The sequence below is a fragment of the Delphinus delphis genome, chromosome 3, assembly GCF_949987515.2.
Source record: "Delphinus delphis chromosome 3, mDelDel1.2, whole genome shotgun sequence".
In the NCBI taxonomy this organism is placed as follows: domain Eukaryota; kingdom Metazoa; phylum Chordata; class Mammalia; order Artiodactyla; family Delphinidae; genus Delphinus; species Delphinus delphis.
In genome coordinates, this window is record NC_082685.1 from 20,367,405 (window position 1) to 20,386,759 (window position 19,355).

General features: G+C 51.1%; 2 protein-coding genes across 6 annotated transcripts; both read right to left on the reverse strand.

The window, feature by feature from the left end:
• Nucleotides 1-567: 567 nt before the first annotated feature.
• B4GALT7 (beta-1,4-galactosyltransferase 7) lies at nt 568-10,249 on the reverse strand. 4 transcript variants are annotated; one of them, XM_060008272.1, is made up of 7 exons: nt 9,974-10,000; nt 7,891-7,970; nt 6,070-6,432; nt 2,975-3,218; nt 2,203-2,286; nt 1,832-1,936; nt 568-1,309 (listed from the first exon to the last, which is right to left on the reverse strand). In XM_060008272.1, exons 2-7 carry the CDS (start codon nt 7,953-7,955, stop codon nt 1,154-1,156), a joined length of 1,017 nt encoding a protein of 338 aa, XP_059864255.1. In that variant the 5' UTR covers nt 7,956-7,970; nt 9,974-10,000; the 3' UTR covers nt 568-1,153. The 4 variants fall into 4 exon arrangements, with proteins under 4 accessions (XP_059864255.1, XP_059864258.1, XP_059864256.1 ...); XM_060008275.1 differs by lacking the exons at nt 7,891-7,970; nt 9,974-10,000 and adding an exon at nt 10,093-10,249 and having other exon boundaries at nt 2,975-3,200; XM_060008273.1 differs by lacking the exons at nt 7,891-7,970; nt 9,974-10,000 and adding an exon at nt 10,093-10,249.
• Nucleotides 10,250-12,791: 2,542 nt separating this feature from the next.
• LOC132423014 (transmembrane emp24 domain-containing protein 9) lies at nt 12,792-16,432 on the reverse strand. Of its 2 annotated transcripts, XM_060008276.1 has the most exons (5): nt 16,219-16,430; nt 15,951-16,051; nt 15,078-15,203; nt 14,579-14,725; nt 12,792-13,625 (listed from the first exon to the last, which is right to left on the reverse strand). In XM_060008276.1, exons 1-5 carry the CDS (start codon nt 16,400-16,402, stop codon nt 13,476-13,478), a joined length of 708 nt encoding a protein of 235 aa, XP_059864259.1. In that variant the 5' UTR covers nt 16,403-16,430; the 3' UTR covers nt 12,792-13,475. The 2 variants fall into 2 exon arrangements, with proteins under 2 accessions (XP_059864259.1, XP_059864260.1); XM_060008277.1 differs by lacking the exon at nt 14,579-14,725 and having other exon boundaries at nt 16,219-16,432.
• Between the last annotated feature and the right edge of the window lie 2,923 nt (nt 16,433-19,355).

The window sequence follows — 19,355 nt, forward strand, 5'->3', positions numbered from 1 at the left end:
CACTTCCCTCTCTCATTGGCCCTGGGCTTACCTCCAGATGGTTCCTCCAAGATGACTCCCCAGTTCCACCAGCTCCCTTGGCTCCCCTCCCTCACCTCTCTGTGGCATTTGGTGACCACTGGTAGTCTCCCCTCGTGCTGTGGGAATACTCGAGGGGTTCTCCTACTTCTCATCTTCCTCCCGCCTCAGAAACATGGTCTTCCCTCCCTGAGCCATGACCCAGTGAGTCTTTGCAGATGCAGCCTGCCTACCGTAAGTCCAGTCCTGCAATCTATTTCTGTCCATCTCAGTGAGGCAGGATGAAGCACCCCTTCCAGTCGGAGCCCACCAGAGCCTGGCAGTGGTCAGACTGTCCAGAAGGGCAGCAAAAGCCTGGAGTGCTGAGGGAGGGAGTAGGGACCTTGTGCCTTGGGGTTCTCTCCCACCTGAGCTTCCCCTGGCCTCGTCTTCCCTAGCCCTGCCCCAACTCCTTGCCAGCTTATAACTAAGAGAAGTGTCATCTTTTGCCCCATCCCCTTCCCCTCAGCCACAGGTGACAAACTGGTGGTTCAAAACACATTTGGTTTGGCTTACCATACTTGTTAAAAGTTTGAATTAGTTGCTATCATTTTTAAATTAACCAATTTCACTCAAGAATCCAGAATTCTACTTTCTTTTGAAAAATCAGAAGATCTGGCAACACCAGGCCCACACTCCTTCAGGGTGACAACCAGCTAGAGCTGGTCTCAGCTGCTCCCTTTCTGTGGGGCTTGCACACTGGTCTCTGCAGTTTTAACCCTCCTGATGGCCCTTGCCACCCACATCAGTGGCCTGGCAGTCCAGGAGAAGGAACAAGATCTTGCAGATCTCAGCACACAAAGGAGGGTAGGGCAGGGCAAGCAGGAAGGCAGAGTGGAGAGTCTCAGTTGGAAACCATGTCCCAGCCTCTCTCCATCACTGTTTACTGCTGGCAGCGTCCCAGGCACCCTGCATGTGTCCTCTCCTGGCTCAAGCCTGCCTCTGGGGGCCGGGCTGCTGCAAACACGTGGCTTGCTGTCCACTGCTTCAGGCCACTCCACGTCCTACTGGAGCTGGGCCCAGGGCCTGAGGCTTTGTCCTGGGCTTGAGTAGCAGTATGGCCTGTAGGCACAGGCTTCCTTGCTGTCCAGCCAACTCAGCTGAATGTGCACCAGGGGGTGGCAGCCTTGTCACAGTCCAACATGATGTTGAGAACAGTGCAGGGGGCCCCGCCCACAGACAGGGCTGTACGGGAATCCACGCGGTACTTCACGGTGCTCAGGCCTCCCTCCCGGTCCACCCTGAACTGCTCCTGGGAAGGCAAGGGGGAGAGCATGTACTCAGGGCTTTGTGGATGCCAGCTGTCCACTGATCCCCCACGACCTTGTCATCAGAGGTCCTGTGATCCCCACAGAAGAGAGGGAAAAGGGAAGCTCAGAGATGGGAAGTCTCTCGCCCATGGCTACACATCCTCGTCAGCAGGGGTTTTCCAGTTGAACTAATCTGGCTCCTAGAGAAGAGGCTATTGAGGGATGGGGACTCCTGTATCCCAGGTCTGCCTAGGATGCTGGCACCTTCAGCTGAGTCCCATCCCCACTCCCCCCCACACACACAGCCTGCGTGGACCCTGAGGTCTCGGCTGACCCACAGAGCCCAGGGGCCATGGCAGCCACCAGAGGAGGGCATGGTGCCCAAGCAGAATGCCAACGACTGACCTGGGCCAAGCAGGGGAGGATGGGGCCACTTGGGCCCAAGGAGAACTTCATGAAATGCTTGAGCCTGGTGATTCCCCATATACCACCTATCCATCCCCGATCAAGGGACCAGCCAGTACCTGTTTTTGAGCCGCGATGCGCTTCTGGTCCCTCTTCCTCCAGGCTGGGTCATGCAGGTGGCGAAATGTCTTGTACCCAGTTGTGATTCCCGAGGGGCGGAAAAGCTAAAGAGACCAAAGGAAGTTGGATCAGGCTGCCTCTCCTGGAGCCCTGGCCCTCACCACTAGTCCTCTGGGGTCCCACTGCCTGCCATAGCCCACAGGCAGGGGCCTGCATTCCCATTCTTCAGGAGAGGTGTGCTAGTCGGGGGCAGGGCTGGGATCAGAACCAGGGATGCCATCTCCCAGCCCCAGGAACTTCATCTGAGGGCAGAGAGGAACCTCAGGGCAGCCATGATGGCTGAAGAGGTGGGGCGGCGGGGGAGCATTACCTGGAGCCCGGCTCCTTTGATGCGCCGGTAGAACTCGTCGTCCTCACGGCCCCAGCCCCAGAAGCGGTTGGACATCCCGTTGCACTGACACAAAGACAAGCAATGTCACTTGCCCCATCCTCCCAGGGTGCTCTTTGGTCTCCTACCACTTGGGAGTCCCTAGCCCAAGCTGGGCCAGGCCAGACCCCCTTTCCTCCTCCTCCCCAGCTTCCCACCCCACCACCCACTCCCACCCCCTACCACAGTGACTGATTCAGGGATAGACCTGTGACTCAAGCCAGGCCAATCAAGAGCCAGCATGGGGCAGCTGCGGGTCTCCTGTCTGGGCTGTTGGAAACGGGCAGCTCCATTTTCCACTGGACTTGGGCCTAGACGGATGCAGGTTGCAGCTACAACCACCACCTTGCATCCTGAACGTCTGAAAATAAAGCCAGTCTAGAGAAGGCAGAGCTGAGAGATGGAAGGTGAAATGGTGTCCTGGTGACATCATCTGAGAGGCTGGGCAAGACAGCCCCACCCAGACTTTTCCATTTTGAGAGGCAACGAACCCCAGGGCTTCTGAAGCCAGTTTGCCCAGGGGTTCTGTTGCTGTGGCAGAACCCTCCCTAACTGGCTTGTTTGGTCCTGCTCCTCTCATGCCTCTGGCTGCTCCTGGGCTCCCCAAGCAGGACCCTCCATCTGCTGGGCCCTAGAAATGCTGCTCCTCTTGCCACTGCCCCCATCCAGGTGGGTGCTCCCTGGCTCTCAGCAGAGTAGGTGCGCCAGGCCTCACCAGCTGGTAGTGCTGCTTGGAAAGCAGCAGGATGCCACCGACGTAGGTCTTGTAGTGGTAGAGTGGGTGGAGCTCCGGGGAGGCCACGTGGAAGGGCCCGGTCTCTGGGAAGCCATAGTCCAGCTCCTCATTGAGAGGGAGCAGGTCCACGTCGTGCATGGCGATGTAGTCTGTGCTGTTGCTGCTCTCCAGAAAGCCCGCGTTGATGAGTGCTGCCCGGTTGAACCTGTGCAGGGCACCGAGGCTGGGCCAGGGGCAGTGAGCTTGCTCTCCCCCAATCTCTGCATGAGAGCCCATCCTTCACAGCACCCACCCCCAGTACCCATGCTGCCCTCCAGCCTGACACTGACTTCATTGTGGGTCTTCCCAGCTGCACATCTGCCCCTCCACTTATCTCACAAATGTTTACTGAGACCCTATTATGTGCCAGAAACTATTCAGAGCACTGGAGATACAGCAGTGAGAAATCAAAGCCCTCAAGGAGCTGACATTCTAATAAGAAGAGACAAAAATAAACAAGTAAGTAAATATGTAACAAGCCAGGGAGTGGTAAGTGCTGAGAAGAATAGTAAAGCAGGGTGACGAGGATAAAGCATGCTGTGGGGTGGGGGTTGTCCTTTTAGAGGAGGTCGTCAGGGAGGGCCTGTGTAACAGGGTGACACGTGAGCAGAACCTGAAGGCCTGAGGGAATGAGCCCTATGGAAATCAGGGGAATAGGGCTCCGAGCAGAGAGAAGAGCAACTCCCAGGGCCCGAGGCAGGAGCAGATAGCAAGGTGGTGAAGCAGAGTGAGTGAGAGGTCTCAGGGAATGAGGTCAGAGGGTGACAGGCCCCTGAAGGACTTGAGCTTTGACCCTGGATGAGATGGGGAGCCACTGAAGGGCTTAGAGCAGAGGCATCATGTGCTGTGACTCAGCGTTTAATAGGATCACTCTAGTTGGGGTGTTGAGAAGAGACTGGAAGGTGAGGGGTGGAAGCAGGGAGACAGGTTGGGAGGCTGTTACAATAATTTAGGCATGAGATGATGATGCCTTAACTCAGGGAGGTGGCCGTGGAGACGGTGAGAAGAGGGCAGATTCTAGATGCATTCTGCTGATGGACTAGACGTGTTGTGTGAGGGAAAAGGAGTTGAGGATGACCTGAAGGCTTTCTGGCCTGAGCAGCTGGGAGTGTGGAGTTTCCATTTCCTGAAATGAGGAAGGGGGCAGGAGAAGGTCAGGGACAGGTGGGAAATCAGGAATTCAGTTTTAATCATGTTAAGCTTGAGATGCCTCTTGAGACCACCAAACAGAGGGCTGCACAGGCAGCTGGCTGGATATATGGGTCTGGAGTTCAGGAGAGAGGTCTGGGCTGGGAATAGACTTGGGAGTCATCAGGGTAGAAATGAGATTTGATGTCTTGAGACTAGATGAGATCCCCTGGGGAGCGACTGGAGCCAGAAAAGACGGTGCCCAAGCACTGACCCCCAAGGAACACCAAGGCTGAGAGATCAGGGGGATGAGGCAGAACCAGCAAAGGAGGTGGGGAGAGGTGGCCAGAGAGGAAAGAGAAGCAGAGCACTGTCCCAAAGGTCAAACTGAGGTGTTTTAAGAAGGAAGAAGTAATCCACTTGGCAAATGCTGCCAGGAAGTCGATAGGATGAAGATTGGGAACTGGGCTTTGGATTATCAAGGTGGGCTCATTGGTGATGTCAACAACAGCTGTTTCAATGTCATGATGAGGGTAAATGTCTGAGTGGAATAGGTTCAAGAGAGAGCGAGGGGGGAGAAAGGGAAGGAGTTTTGCTAGAAAGGGGAGCAAAGAAAAGAGGCAATAGATGTGGGCGATAGGGGATCAAGCGGGGTTCTCTTTTTTCTGTTTAGATGGGGGCTATTTCAGTATGTTTGTTGATTTGAATACTCCAGGAGGGGGGGAAATTGATCATGCAGGAGAGAAGAGAGCCAATGGCTGGAGTGATGTCCTTGAGTAGAAGAGCAGAAAAGGGACCCAGTGCCCGAGTAGGAGAGCTGGCCCTGGAGGGTCATCCTCGGGAAAGGCGGTGGGAAACTGAGGACACCTGCACAGAAGCTGTGAAAGGAGTCCGGGCGTGGGGACCTGGATTAGTTCTCTTCCAATTGATTCTGTTTTCTCAAATAGGAAGCAAAGTAATTGGCTGAAGGTGAAGATAGGGAGGAGTGAGGAGAGGAGCGGGTGTGCAAGGCTGCCGTGGAGGGGAGAGGCAGCAGACCAGAGGAATGAGAGCCCTCCTGGGCCAGAGCTCATTGTCAGGGAGATGAACAGTGTCTCCAGCTACATCCAGCTGCCAGGTGCAGGAGTGTAGCAGGCAGAGTCGAGTTTCATCCGGTGGGAGTTGTGCCAGGGAGAAAGTGGAAGGGAGTTGAGGTGCATGTGAGGGAGTGACTTTCACCAAGGACCATGGAATCCAAGTTAGATCAGGAGAAAGTAAGGACAAGGAGGATGGAGAACATTGGGAGGATCGTGGACTAAAGGGCCTGGCAGGGTCCAAGAATTGTTGGGTCCACGTCTCCCAGTGGGAGAGAGCTGGAGGGAAAGGAGGTGGGGGTGGAGTGTGAGATGCTTGGATTGTGATCATGGAGGGGAGCAGTTTTTGGTGAGGGCAAGGATTTTAGGTTAATGCCAGAACAAGTTAAGCCGTGGCTTTGACCCTCCCTTTCCCTAATCTCCGCAGCCAATCCACCAGCAAGCCCTGTCTGCGCTTCCTCCACATCACTTCTCTCCACCCCTTCTGCCACGCTGCCCGAGCCCCCATCAGCTCAGGTGACTGCAATGACTGCCCAACAGATCTCCCTGCTTCCCCTCTTGTCCTGGTATGGCCCAGACACATACAGCAGCCATAGGGACCTTTGTGAAATGGAAACCAGATCAGGGGCCTCCCCAGCCCCAAACCCTCCCCCCAGATTCCTGTCACACCCAGTGAGAGGGGTCTAGCACCTCCCACCCTCTCACTGCTGCCCTGGCTGGCCTTTCATGGGCCTGGGCCACCTGGTACTGGATTGCTGTCGGGAAAGGTAGCAGGCCCCAAGAGACCAGGGCAGGCCCAGGTGAGTGGGTGCTGGCTCAGGAGGTGGTCCTTACCTGAAATGATCCACCTGGTTGAGCACATAGATGTGGTGCTGGATCTTCTTCCTGCTCAGGAAGCGGTGCATGTGGGGCACAAAGACCAGTAGCTCCTCGAAGCGTTCTCGAAAGGGCACCAGCACTGCCAGGCGGTGGGGACCCCATGATTCATCTTCTTCCCAGTGCTCAGGGGGTGGCTCTGGTGGGCAGGCCCGGGATGGGCCCGGGGTCTCCTGTCCTTGTCCCCTGGCTGCCCGGGCCACGTCCCCAGAGCAGCTGAGCTGCAGCCAGAGCAGGGAGAGGAAGCCCAGTAAGAGACAGGCAACAAAGAGGTGGAAGACGGAGCATTTCCGGGGGAGGCCGCTGGGGATCAGCCTGGACCTGGGACAAGAACAGGGAGCAGGTCAGAAGGGCAAGGCTGAGCCGAGGTCCTGCGACAGACCCCTTCTCTGGCTTCCCACAAGTAAGGCGCACGTGGCTGGTCTGCCCCAAGCGCCCGGGAATTAGTGCAGAAGCAACTTTAGTGCTTTTGTTCGTGCTGCCACCATGCATCAGAATTCTGCTTAGAGCCCTAGGCTCAGCCTGAGCCCCCCTACCTCCAGGAGGCCCTCCAAACACTCCCAGGTCTCGGAGCTGCCCCACTTCCTCGATGCTCTCTTACCTTCTGTGCCTGAGTCTCAGCCAGACCAAGAGCTGCTGAAGGGCAGAGACAAGACTCCTTGTCTTTTGCGCTTGCCCTCCCCAAGACAATGGCTCATGTCCAGAGCTGATGGCAGAAGCCTGCCTTAGAGACCCCACCCACTGCCTTCCACCTGCTCCCCTGCAGGTTCACCCTCATCAGAAAGCTTGGCTTCATCCTGTTTCTCAGACCAGAAAGCTCCCCAAACAGGGGCATATGCCTGTTTCAGCCCCAGTGAAAAGACCACTCTTTACTCTGAGAAGATTAGGTCTGCCCCCAAACCAATGTGAGGCCCAAACCAACAAAGGCAGTTTACTGAATGCATGTCAAAGCTTCAGTCCAGGGCAGCCCATGTGACAAGGGATGAGAGACAGAGAGGGAAGGAAAGACGAGGGCTGGGAACAGCACCCGGGCTCACTTCAGAAGCTGGAAAAACAGCGGAATATCTTAGACTTTGAGGTAGTGCTGGGAGAGACTGCCTTTCAGGTTATGAAATACAAAGAAATGGTGGAATTCACTTGGTTTCTTTGCCCCTCTCTCTGGAAGTTCCTGAGGGCAGTGAAGGAGGAACTAAGGAATCCAAGAAAATGGAAGCTTCCTCTATTCTAGAATAATCAGCAAAGCAATCTACTTTATAACCTCTGAGAGTCACCAATTAGCTACAAGTCATATAGATTCTACCTCCTAAGTGCCCTTTGATCCTTCCTCACCCACTGCCTGTCTTTTAGCCCAAGTCTCATCTGGTCCTTGCCCTGCTCAGACCCCTTCAATCTCATGGATGATCCTCCTGTTTATAAGATAATGGCCAAATTCCTTGGCCTGACAGTCAAACCCCTCTGTGGCCTGGTCCCATCTCCAGTTGCTCCCTGCTACTCACCCAGTGCTACACATTGGGCAACTCAGAGTTTCTCCACTCACCATATTCCTTCCTGCTCTAGCCCTCACACAGTCCACTGCTTCTGCCTAAAATGCCTTTCCTTATTTTATCTGCCTGGAAGCACCCCACTGATCCTTCAAGGCCAAACGCCAATGTCATGGCTAGCACTGCCACACCCCACCCTCACGTGCACACAAACGGAGATACATACTCCCTCCCTCCTTTGTGTTCCTATGGTATCTGGTACTGCCCTTTTTGAAGCACTTAAGAGTTTTGTAATCACCTGTGTCCGTGCTTGTCTTCTTCACAGGTCATCAGATTCACAGCTGTGGCTCTAGCACAAATCATACAGCAGAGGGCTTGCTAAATGAGTTAAAGGAAGGGTTCAAGCATTCAGGGCATGCTTGTCACACACTAAAGCCAGACCAACTCCTGCCTCTCTCTAGAGGAACAACTGCCAATCTGGTAGCCAGAAGGCCTGAAGCCAGGCTCAGGCCCCACACACAGCAGAGAGGGAGACTGATGGGACACCCTTGCAGGGCTTCTGACTTACCCCCCCTTGTCCTGTGGTGGGGGTTTCCGCGGGGGAGGAGCAGAGGCCAATACTCCTAGTGGCCTGGGAAGGCTGGAACCTCTACAGATTCTCCCTCTGGGTTCTTTCTTGGGGTAGGGTAGAGACTGGGGAGATGGACATGGGGAAACATCCCACCTTCAGGGGAAGAAGCAGTGACAATTATCCAGGGGTATGGCATGGATTGGGCACTCCATGCACTTTCACGTGCTGGTCCCTCGGTCCAGCTTTCCCTTCCTACCAGGATCACGTCCCCATGGGCACTCTCTTCCTGTGCTGCAAGGGCCCAATCACTGAACAACTGAATTCAGAGCTGAAATCCCAGTTCCTCAGGACAGCGGACACTGAGAAGTTGCTTCTGGTGCCACCTGCTGGCAAACTCCAGATCTGCAGTCTCAGCTGCTACCAGGCCCAGGCCATCGTTGTTTCTGGGGTGGGGAGGCAGACCAGATGAGGTTTTCTCTCATTCATCAATCTGTGTCCAAGGCTAGTAAGATTCAAACCCAGACAGGCTGTTTCCAGAGCCAGCACTCTTTAATTGCTACATTATCTGCATCTGTTGCATGCATCTCTGTACCCCTGTGTCAAAAGCATGAAATGATACAAGTTTTGTGGGATCATGGTTGTGTTCCAAAAGTTTATGGAAAGGAATTAGGAAATGGAAATTCTCCTCCATAACCTTCCCCTTCTTCCCTCACACAAAGCTTAGTGATACAGGTTTGAATACTCAGCTGCTCTGGTTACAGCACCTCCGAACTGCTAAAGTAACTGGAAGAAAACTGGCACCTTCTTTATGCCAAGCACAGTGTCAACAGTTTTATATATGTGATCTCCTTTAATCCTCATACAGACCTGCAGAGTAGATATTATGATCCCTGTTTCAGAGATGGAAAAGCTGAGGAGAAAGATTAAGTATGCTTCTGGTCACATGGCTATTAAAGAGGATTCCTGTCCAGGCCTAAATCCACAGTCCAGGCTTTCTACTATATTTCTGTCTTCTTACTTCAGCACCAAGTCTGAAAAATTCCCAACGATAAAGAGTTGTGCCCACTATATTCCAAAGCCTTTTGGCACCTGGCAAACTTAACAGAGAAAAGGGAAAGAGGTTTCATTCACTAGGTGTAGATCCACTATCAAGTGTTCTGGGTGAGAAGAGTTTTGGGGGTACATCTCAAGACTGAAGTGTGGGAGCCCTTTCCAATCTAAACGGCCAACTAGCTCTCCCCCACCCCCCACCCCCATTCTGCTCTAGTGGTAATCACTAGCTAAGGTCTGGGTCAACCTCACACCTAACACATGGGGCAGGCCACATTCAAGTACAGCTGCACCGGAAATGAACTAATGTTACGCTGAGAGTACTTAGTCCCGGCGAGGCAGTGGCCAGCCAGGCAGAGCATAGAGCTTCTGTCTGGTGTATTCTTCTGGGCGATCTGCAGAGAAGGGGGAAGCACGAGGGAGGGAGGGAGGGTAGCGTCTGAGGCTACAGGGATGTAATGGGGGAGGCAGAGATCAGAGAGACGGAAGACAGACCCTCTGAAACCAGGGACAGACAGAAAGACAGAGATCCACTGAGAGAGGTCAACGGAGTCAGAGACCGGCATGAAAATAGAGGCCAGTGGAAAAACACAGAGACCCATAATGAGAGAGACTCGCATAGAGGGACAGAAACTCACAAAGGGAAGTCAACGGAGAAATACAGACCTGCTGAGTGACGGAGACTGGTAGAGACGGAGACCCACATAGAGACAAACAGAGACCCAAATACAGAGAGAGACCCACAAGGAGAACCACAGACCCTCAGAGAGCCCCGCAGAGACGAAGACGCGACGGCCTCGGGCTCCTAGATTCCGCGGGGCGGCCCGGAAAGGATCGGCACCCGGGAGGACGGGGCCCGGGCCGGCCGCCGCCGCTCACCTGCCGTCCTCCCAGGGCAGCTGTGCCGTTTTCCTCCGGGAGGGGAACATCGTCGGGGGAGGCGGCGGCTCATGGGGCTCGAGCTCCCAGCCGGGCCGGCCCGGCCTCCCCGGCCTACGCGGCGCCTCCGCCTCCCGCCCCGCCCAAGCCCGTCCGCCCCGCCCCTCGGTCCACAGGGTCCGCTGCTCCGGCCGCGCCGTCTGCTCCCCGGAGCTGCGGCGTCAAAGGTTCCGCATCCACAGGAACACGTGAGCGCTCCAAACGCCTGAACTGCTAACTGCTTTCCGGGGGCCGCTGAACATCCCGAGAAATTGAGGCCCCGGAGAGGGCTCAAGTCAGTGGGCTTGGACTGGATTTATAGACTCCAGACTTCCAAACCAGCGCTCTGGGATAATCTGCATCTTCCTCCTCTTCCCAAGGGAAGGCGTCCAAGTAGTCCTGCCGTCAACCCAAGTGCATTCTTTCTCCGCAGCGAGCTTGGAGGGCGGCAGGGCCAAGCTCAGGGCTCAGTCTTGCGTTCAGCCTGATACCTCAAGTGACACCCCAAGTAGTAGTTAGGAGACAGGCACTAAAGGCAGATTGGCTGGATTTGAAACCTGACTCTGCCAGTTCGGCTGTGTTTTGGGGAACAGCCTGCTTCTGTTTCCTCATCTGAGTATATAAATGGTTCCTGATTTATATGGTTGCTGTGAGGATTTAAAGGAGAAAATGCAAAAACTTGGTACAGTGATGGGCACAATAGTCAACGCTATACAAATGGCAGCTATCATCCAGGAGAGGAGTACTTTGGTGGAGCTGAGAACTGAAGGGAATAAGATTGACTTCCCATATCTGCCCTGTCACCGTGAGAACTTAGGCCCCGTGAGAACTTAGGGCCAGCTTCCTACCTGGGAAAAGAGAGTGGCAAAGTTATTAGACTTGATCTCCTGTTCTTCCAGGCACATTTTAAGTTTCCTAATAAATAACATCCATTTAGTTCTTACTATGTGCCAGTCATTTTTCTAAATTCTTTACTACTGTTATCTCGATATGTCCTTATGAGTATTGTACTTATTATGCCCACTTTAAAGATGAGGGAACTGAAGCACAGAGAGGTAATTCAGAATGTAAGCCCAGGTAGTTTGGTTGCACAATCTATGGTCTCAACCACTCTGCTTCTGAGAGGACTTCACTATAGTAGGTAGGAAATTAATCATTCCCAGGAGCCCCCTTTCACCCATCATACAACCCACCAGTCCCCTTACTGCTAAGCTCTCCCAGGGCAGCGTACCTTATACCAGAACCTCGAAAAATCCAGCCTAGATTTGGCTGATGACAAAGTCAAGGCTGACCCCTGCAGAGACAGTCAGGTAAGGCCAAAGATGGAAAATGGGAGATGGGCCTGACCTGGAAAGCACAAGCCCATCTTAAGGGGATAGCTCCCATTCAGTCCAGCTAATTGTTGTCGCATCAGGATGAAGCCCCACTAGTATCAGATCTAAGTCAGGTTTCATGTAAAAATCCAAATTAACTTATTTTAAACTGTGACATCCACAATCATGTTGATAATTAGTACCCTTAATATGATGGGATGAGAATGGCACTTTCCTTTTGTGGTCTTTCAAAAACCCAGGACCCCAGTCTAATCATGAGAAAAACATCAGACCAATTGCAATTGAGGGAAATCTACAAAATGCCTGACCAGTATCCCTGAAAACTGTCAAGGTAATAAAGGAGGAAAGTCTGAGAAACTGTCACAGCCAAGAGGAGCCCAAGGAGACAACTAAATGTAACAACGGTATCTTCTAGATGGGCTCCTGGAACAAAAAAGACACTATGTAACAACTAAGGAAATCTGCATAAAGCATGGACTATCACTACTGATTCATTCATTTTAACATTAACAAATATACCATACTACTGCATGATGTAAACTATCTTCACAATTTTTCTGCAATTCTAAAGCTGTTCTTAAAAGTTTTTTTTTCCCCCTAAATGTGGAGGTCTAAGTGGCAATATGAGCTCAGACTACATTCTCCTGACAGTTCAAGTAGTCCCCAAACTTGCCTCCCCACCCCGTCTCCTTCTCACACACTGTTGGATTAACCTTCCTCAGTTTATATTCAGGGTGTTCTAATACTCAAAACTTTGTTGAACACTGGGTAATATCCAAATCTCTTACCTGGCGTTCAAGGCTCTTCTAACTCTAACCAACTTTTCTTTCCAGCTTTCTCACAACCCCGCCCCCTCAACTCCAGCTGAAACAATGCCCATCTATCTGCATACCAGCTGTTTGCCTGTTTTCCTCAACCACCCTTGTCCTGCCTTCTTTCATCAGAATCCTTCCTCTCCTTCAAGGTCGCTGCTGAGATCCCATGCTATTGGTTAAGTCCATCAGTATCCCCCTCCTGCCCCCAACTCAGGGATTCCTGTCCTTTCCACACCTGCAGCATTCCTCTGTTCAATGTGCAGTACCTTCACTAACTAGGCACTTCCTTGAAGCACCACAACAATTCTGTCCACCTACTTTTCACTTGTTAGATGGTCTTGGGCAAAACCACCACCCACTGTCACTGGAGGGTATGGAGAGGATGAAAAGTATGAAGTTCACAGGTGGGTACACAGAATGTGAAGTGCTTTTCCCATTGGAAAAACTGACACTCCCTCAAGCACATTGCAGTGCTATGCCCACTGACAGTAGAGTAACTTTACACTGGACAAGAAGTTAATTTTTTTTTATTGGGAAACCAATGTAACAAACCTAAACTTACTGAAAATGAAATCAGTAACTAAGACTCTGCAGGCCCCATCCCCAACCAGCACCAAGGCCTCTATTTGGCCTAACCCCAGTTTCTCTAGTCCCCAAAAGAACAACCACGTGAAGAACCTGGGGTCCACCTCAGGGCTACCTTCCCACACTGCAACTCCCTCTACCCCACCCTCAATTGACACACACACCCCGGATCAGCAGGCTGGGTCTAGGCCCAAGGAGGGAATAGTGAGGTTTCCTGGGTGGCAGGGAATCATGCCCCAACTTGGTCAAAATTCCAAGTTAGGAAAGGAAGACAGAAGGAAGACTTGGCTTGCCCACCCACTCCCCTCCCCCCAGTCATCCCAGACAATAGGCTCACATCCCTGATAAGTAACACTGTGATTCTGAGGTGTCAGTAGGGCTCCCAGTGGCTTCAGATTACTGCAAAGGGCCCAGGGGAGGGGGCAGGCATTTACCCTACCACCTGCTCAGTATTAGCCAGCCAAGCTGCTACCCTCAGCTTGTGCTGTGGCCCCTCTCCCCTGCAGACACCCATGGCTGGGGACCAGGCCTCCTGCCGGAGAGAAGTCAGTCCAGGAGGCCCTTGCTTCCCCAGCCAGGGAGGAAGGATGGCCTGGGAAGCCTGGGACGGCTACACCAGCTTCTTGGCTTCAAAGAAGCTCTTGAGGTGTCGCATCTGCCAGACGCCGATGGCTACGAGAATGAGGGTCTGCAGGATAGACCACCACAGCACCCTCTGGTTGGTGCTCTCGCTGGTCTGCCGGAAGCGTTCCTCTCGCCACTGTGGGAGGGAAGAAAGGAAGACGAGCCTGAGTTGGCTGGGCCCCACCTGGGCCCACTAGAACTGCTGGGTTCCCTCCCCAGAGGATGTCCCAGGGCCAACTAACTTTGCCCAGGTTCCAGTCAAGTGCCCGAAAAAAGCCACCCCACCTGGGAACTGTCTTCACCCTCACCAGCCAGATGACCTCAGGCAACCCACTCATTTCTCCTAGGTCTATTTGCTCATCTGTAAGGTACAGCCTTACCTGGTCCTACCCTGATGCCTGTGGGAGTGGTAAAGTGGCTGTGGTATCACCCTATCAGACAGAGCTGTCCTGGAACGCTCAGAAGTGGACTTGCTCTGAGCCCTCTGCCTGGGTCTCCCAAACTGCTCCTTGAATATTGTGTGCACAGGTTGCAAACTGGTGGTCCAGGGGCTGGATGGAGCCCATACACGTTTTTGTTGGCTCACACAGTGTTTTGACAACATTTAAAACCCAGAATTTTTTACATAAAAAACCGAGACCTCTAAGTGCCTCTTAAAACCCTGGGCTAGCAATTCTGCAATGCTGCCCTCAGCTGACCACAGTAGCTGTTTCCATTTAGATAGGTCACTATTCTACCCGTCATTATGGTCACAGATCCATTCATAGTACCTGCCTGCCTCCTGGACACAGGAGAGATTAAAACCCTTGATCCCGGGAGCACTGAGAACCATGGAAATAACACCCAAGGTGTTGGTATCAATTCCTGCTCTGTCATTTTGTGTGTCTCCTAATAAGATAATGACGGCCCCTTAAGAGACTGCCTCCTCAATTAAAAGTAGTTAGTAATACCCATCCCACCTTTTAGACTTGCAATGCGGCACAGACATGTAAATCCCTTGGGTTCATAATAAATCTGACATGTGACTCCTGGCTAAGTCAGTGTGCAGCTTCTGGGAGGAAGCCCACTGCTCCTGGCTCAGCCACTCACCCGCTGGTAGTTCTGCTCTTTCTGGATCTGCTCTACTTGCTCCACCAGCTGTCGCACTCGTAGCTGCAACTCACTCAACTTGTCTTTCGCAGCAATTTCTGCATAGTCGTTGGCATGTTCACCTACCTGGATGTCCAGATGAACTCTCTGGAGACAGACAGACAAGGAAGATAGGAGAATCAGGTAGCCCTGCTCTGTCTTCCTGCCAGGGCCTAACAGCTGGTCCTCCCACCTTTCTTCATTTGTTCATTTAGCCAACACTGACTGAGGCCTCCTTAGTGTCTGGCCCTGTGGGGCTCTAGGGCAAGAATAAGCCTTGGCTGATACTCTAACCAAAGCACATACAAAGAGCTCCGTAACCACACCCTGAATGTTCACTGGAAACCCAGCTGTATTGAGACACAAAATCTGACATAGTCATCTCACACCTACAGTAGCACCAGTCCCCAGTCTTGACCAGGGGCTAGAGGCCGAAAGAGTCCAACATGGGTCCACTTACCAGCATGCCTCCAGCAAAAAGGGAGAACTTGGTGGAATTGGAGTGAAGACAGATCTGGTGCTCACCAGGGGTATGGGAGGTAAAGGTGAACCTGCCTTCAGAGCCATACTGCCGGGCCAGGATGACCTGGAGAGAAGGGACTTCAGTGAGTATTATGGTAGGAATAGGGCTGATGGTGCGTAAGGCTCTAAGTGCCTCAAAAGTTGACAAGCAGAGCCCTAGGCATCCCACAAAACTAAAAGCTCCAATGCTGCTTAGCAGCAGTTGCCAAAAACTTGCCTTCGAACTATCTGGAGAAGGGGCGAAGAGTCTGACATTAGGTTGGCATGTGACCACTCTTGGAAAGGGCTTTACTTTATTCATAGCTCATGCCCTTTCAACTCTTTTGCTGTCATTCTTTCAAATGAAAGGTGACAGTTGAACGGTTTTGAAGTTTTTTTGTTTGTTTTAATATCCTTATTTGTCAAATTAAAAGCTGCTCATTCTTTTTGGAAAGTACCCTGTTCCGTGAAATCCTAAAGTCTATATGTCATGGCTTTAGAGTCGACAAAACTCTTTGGTTTCTAGCACAATTAATCCACTCACCACATGTATAAGACAGATGAATTTCTATTTCACAGACCAAAGAAATGGCTTAGAGAAGGCAGCTGATTTGGCGGGTTCATGCAGCGGTCAGTAACAAGTTAAGAGAAGCAGCCAGCACTGAAAAAGCCCAAGGTTAGCCCGGAGTGAAAACCCAGGATCTTCCCACAACACCAACTGTTTTTACCAGTCTAGCAGATGCGCAAACTAGGAGGGGAAGTACCGGCGCCTGCTTGGTCTGGCGCTCAAGTTCAGAGCGGAGGGCTCAGCGGGGCTAAGGAGCCGACTCACCTTGTCCTCTGGGTCCTTAACCTCCACGAACATGCCAAGCCCGGGGGTGGCCGGTTGGTATTCCTCTCGCTGCTTGTCATACAACTGCGTCCGGTAGTTTCCTGGAAGCAAGCAGGGCGAGCCCAGTCAAAGGAACGCGAGGTGGCGCTGAGTCCGCTGTCGCCAGGGCACGCCGACGCCGCCTGCTCCCAGCTCTGAGGAGATGACCCTCCCGCAACCCCGCCCCAAGACCGCGGTCTTGTTGAAAACTCTCTCCCTGCCCTCGTACCTATAACCATGGTCTCGTCCGGAATCTCCTCAATAAAGCACTTCTTTTCCGTCTCCCCGATGTGGAAGTAAAGCGCGCCTCCGCGGGCCGCAAACCACAGCAGTAGCAGGAGGGCCCTAACGACCCTACCCAACCGGGCTCCGGGGCAGAGCCCAACAACCTGCACACCCCGCTGTGCAGCCATCTTACCCCACTTGCCCGCGCAGCAGCAGCCGGCCCTGCCACGTAGCCCTGCCGCCGCCGCGCAGCCTGCCGGGACAGCGAGTTCCGCCGGGCGGACTACAAGTCCCAGATGCCCCGAGGCCGTGGCGCGGCGGTACTTGATTGGGGCGCCGCTTCTACCTAGGAGCGAATTGGGGACGCAGAATTGAGAAATTCTTTCCGTTGACCCTCGTCGCGGCCCAGTGACTGGTGTTGATTATCAATTTTTTACAGATCATGAAACACGCAGTTTGAGTCGCGAAGCGAATTATGATCAGGGACAGGATTCGAACCTAGGATCCTTGACTTCCCTGGGCATAGCATCTGCCCCTCCGTTTGCTTCTGTTTTTAAAAATAGAATTTTGAAAGAAATGACACAAACAATTCATGAATTTATCTTCGAAAATGTTTCAAATACTGAAGAAGAAGAAAAAACAAGAAACAGCAGCGGTAGCAGCCGCCGCCGCCGCCACGGAACCCCTTTGCCATGTCTTTGTCCCCGAAACGCCGTCCACTTGTCTGTGTGCTTCCAGGCATCCTACCTCCGCCCCTCGTCCCTCCTCCAACTCCCCCCCCCCCCCCGCTACTCATCCACGCCAGCTTTGCTGTCAGATACCAGCCTTGATGGCTCGTCTCTGAACCGGGGTTCAGTGCCCCATTGGCAGGCTGGTAAAGGAGTATTGGTGGGGGTCTTGGGGCGGAACTGCGCGTTTTGGAGAGCTCAGGGTCGGATCAGCAGAGATCTGCCTTTCGTGAATTGTATCCAAATTTCAGTGTATTTTGGCAGCTCTCCTTCGGAGTTAGCAGTTTATGATTGTGCTACCTCAAGACTTCATAGAAGCTTCCGTTTTCTCTTTATTTTGAGTTCTCTTTGTTGTTTCATTTGTCCCTAGGGAGGGGGGGTTAGTGGGAATGTGTTTAGCTTTCTCCCTCATTGGAAAGTCTTTACCTTATTTTTCTTGACAGTAATAAAATTCCATAAAATGAATGTACCTTATTTTTTTAACCATAACTCTGATGAAAGTGGTTAAGATTTCTATCCCCCTAATTATTTGCTCTTACAAATAACGCTGCAGTAAAATTTCTTGTTCATTTTCTAAAAACCATTGCTGTAGGACATAGTTTTGTTGATGAGATCACAAAATTGTCCTCCCAAAAACTTTGTACCATATTACAACCTCACCAACAGTGTGTTGGAGTGCTTACTTCCTCACACCCTGGTCAAATGTTCTTAACCTTTTAAATATTTGTAATATCAGTGGATGAAAAATAGTATTTCACTATCCTTTAATTTCTATTTCCTTGAGGACTGAACATTTTTTTATTGGTCATTTGTTTTCTTCTATGAATTGCTGGTTGTGTTTTTCTTTGTGCTATTATAACTACATACTATATTACTGCTGTTGTAACCACCACTCAGAATTAACAAATAATTACAGAATTAATAAATGATAACATTTTATGATAATACTTTCAGGTATTTTTAAAAGTAAACATTTTATACTGAGATAATTGTCGTGGTCCAAACGCGGGTTGGAAAAGAATTTCCAGACACAAGGCAGAATGTAAAGAACATAGAATTTATTAGAGGGAAGGGTCACTGCCAGAAGAGTGGGCCGACTTCCTAGTAGTCTGGGAGAGTTGAGCCCGAACATGCTATTGATCAGTTTTTATAGCCAGAAAACAAAGGAATGGTCCGAGGTGAAAATATCATTTACTGATTGGTCGAGGCACATATACCTTCCATCTATAGAGTGGGAGTGGGACAGGGCATATGCCTTTCCTTATTTGGGACAGGTCCCATTGCCGAGGTGGGCGTCACCCAGGTGGGCTCAGGAATTTCGTAACCATAGCAACATAGTGGGGAGGGCGATTAAGAGTCCGGTAGGGGGTGTAACCCTGAAACTTTTTCAGGCAAGGTTGTCCTTTGTCCTTGAAGCACCATTGTCCTTGGAGCACCACAATAATTATAGATTAACATGAAGCTGTAAGAAATAACTAAAGGAGCTCCACAGTGCCCATTATTCAGTTTCCCCCAATGGTACCATCTTGCCCAAGTATAATACAATATCACAACCAGAATATTGACATTGATACAGTTAAGACACAGAACACTTCCATCACCACAAGGATACTTCATGTTGTCCTATTATAGCCACACCCACTTCCCTACTCCCTTACCCCCTCTGTAACCCCAGACAACCACTAATCTGTGTTTTCCATTTCTATAACTTTGTCATTTCAAGAATGTTATATAAACGGAATCATACAGTTGTAACCTTCTGCAATTGACTTTTTTCACTCAGCATAATTCTCTGGAGATTTATTCATTTTATTGCCTATTCCAACTGTTAGTTTCTTTTTGTAGTAAAAAAATAACCATTACACACAATGTATAAAGATATAATTTTGTAACATCAACAATTGAAAGGGGTGAGAACAAATCTGTGAAAGGAGCAGAGCTTTTATGTGTTATTGAAGGTAAACTGATATAAATTCAAATTAGAGTGTTTTAACTTTAGTATGTTAAATGTAATCTCCATGGTAACCACAAAAAAATTAGCTAAAGAATATACACAAGGGACTACCCTGGCCGTCCAGTGGTTAAGACTCTGTGCTGCCACTGTAGGGGGCACGGGTTCGATCCCTGGTCGGGTAACTAAGATCCTGCACGCCGTGAGGCATGGCTAAAAATAATAATAATATACACAAAAGGAAATGAGAAAGGAATTTAAATGTTTCACTACAAAAACTAATGCAAAAGAAATAAATGCAGGAAATTAGGGACAAAAACCTATAAGGGAAATGGAAAAAAATAGCAAAATGACAGAAGTAAGTTCCTCCTTATAAGTAATTATTTTAAATGTAATTTATTAAATGTAAATAGATTAAATTCTCCAGTCAAAAGACAAAGATTGGGGCTTCCCTGGTGGCGC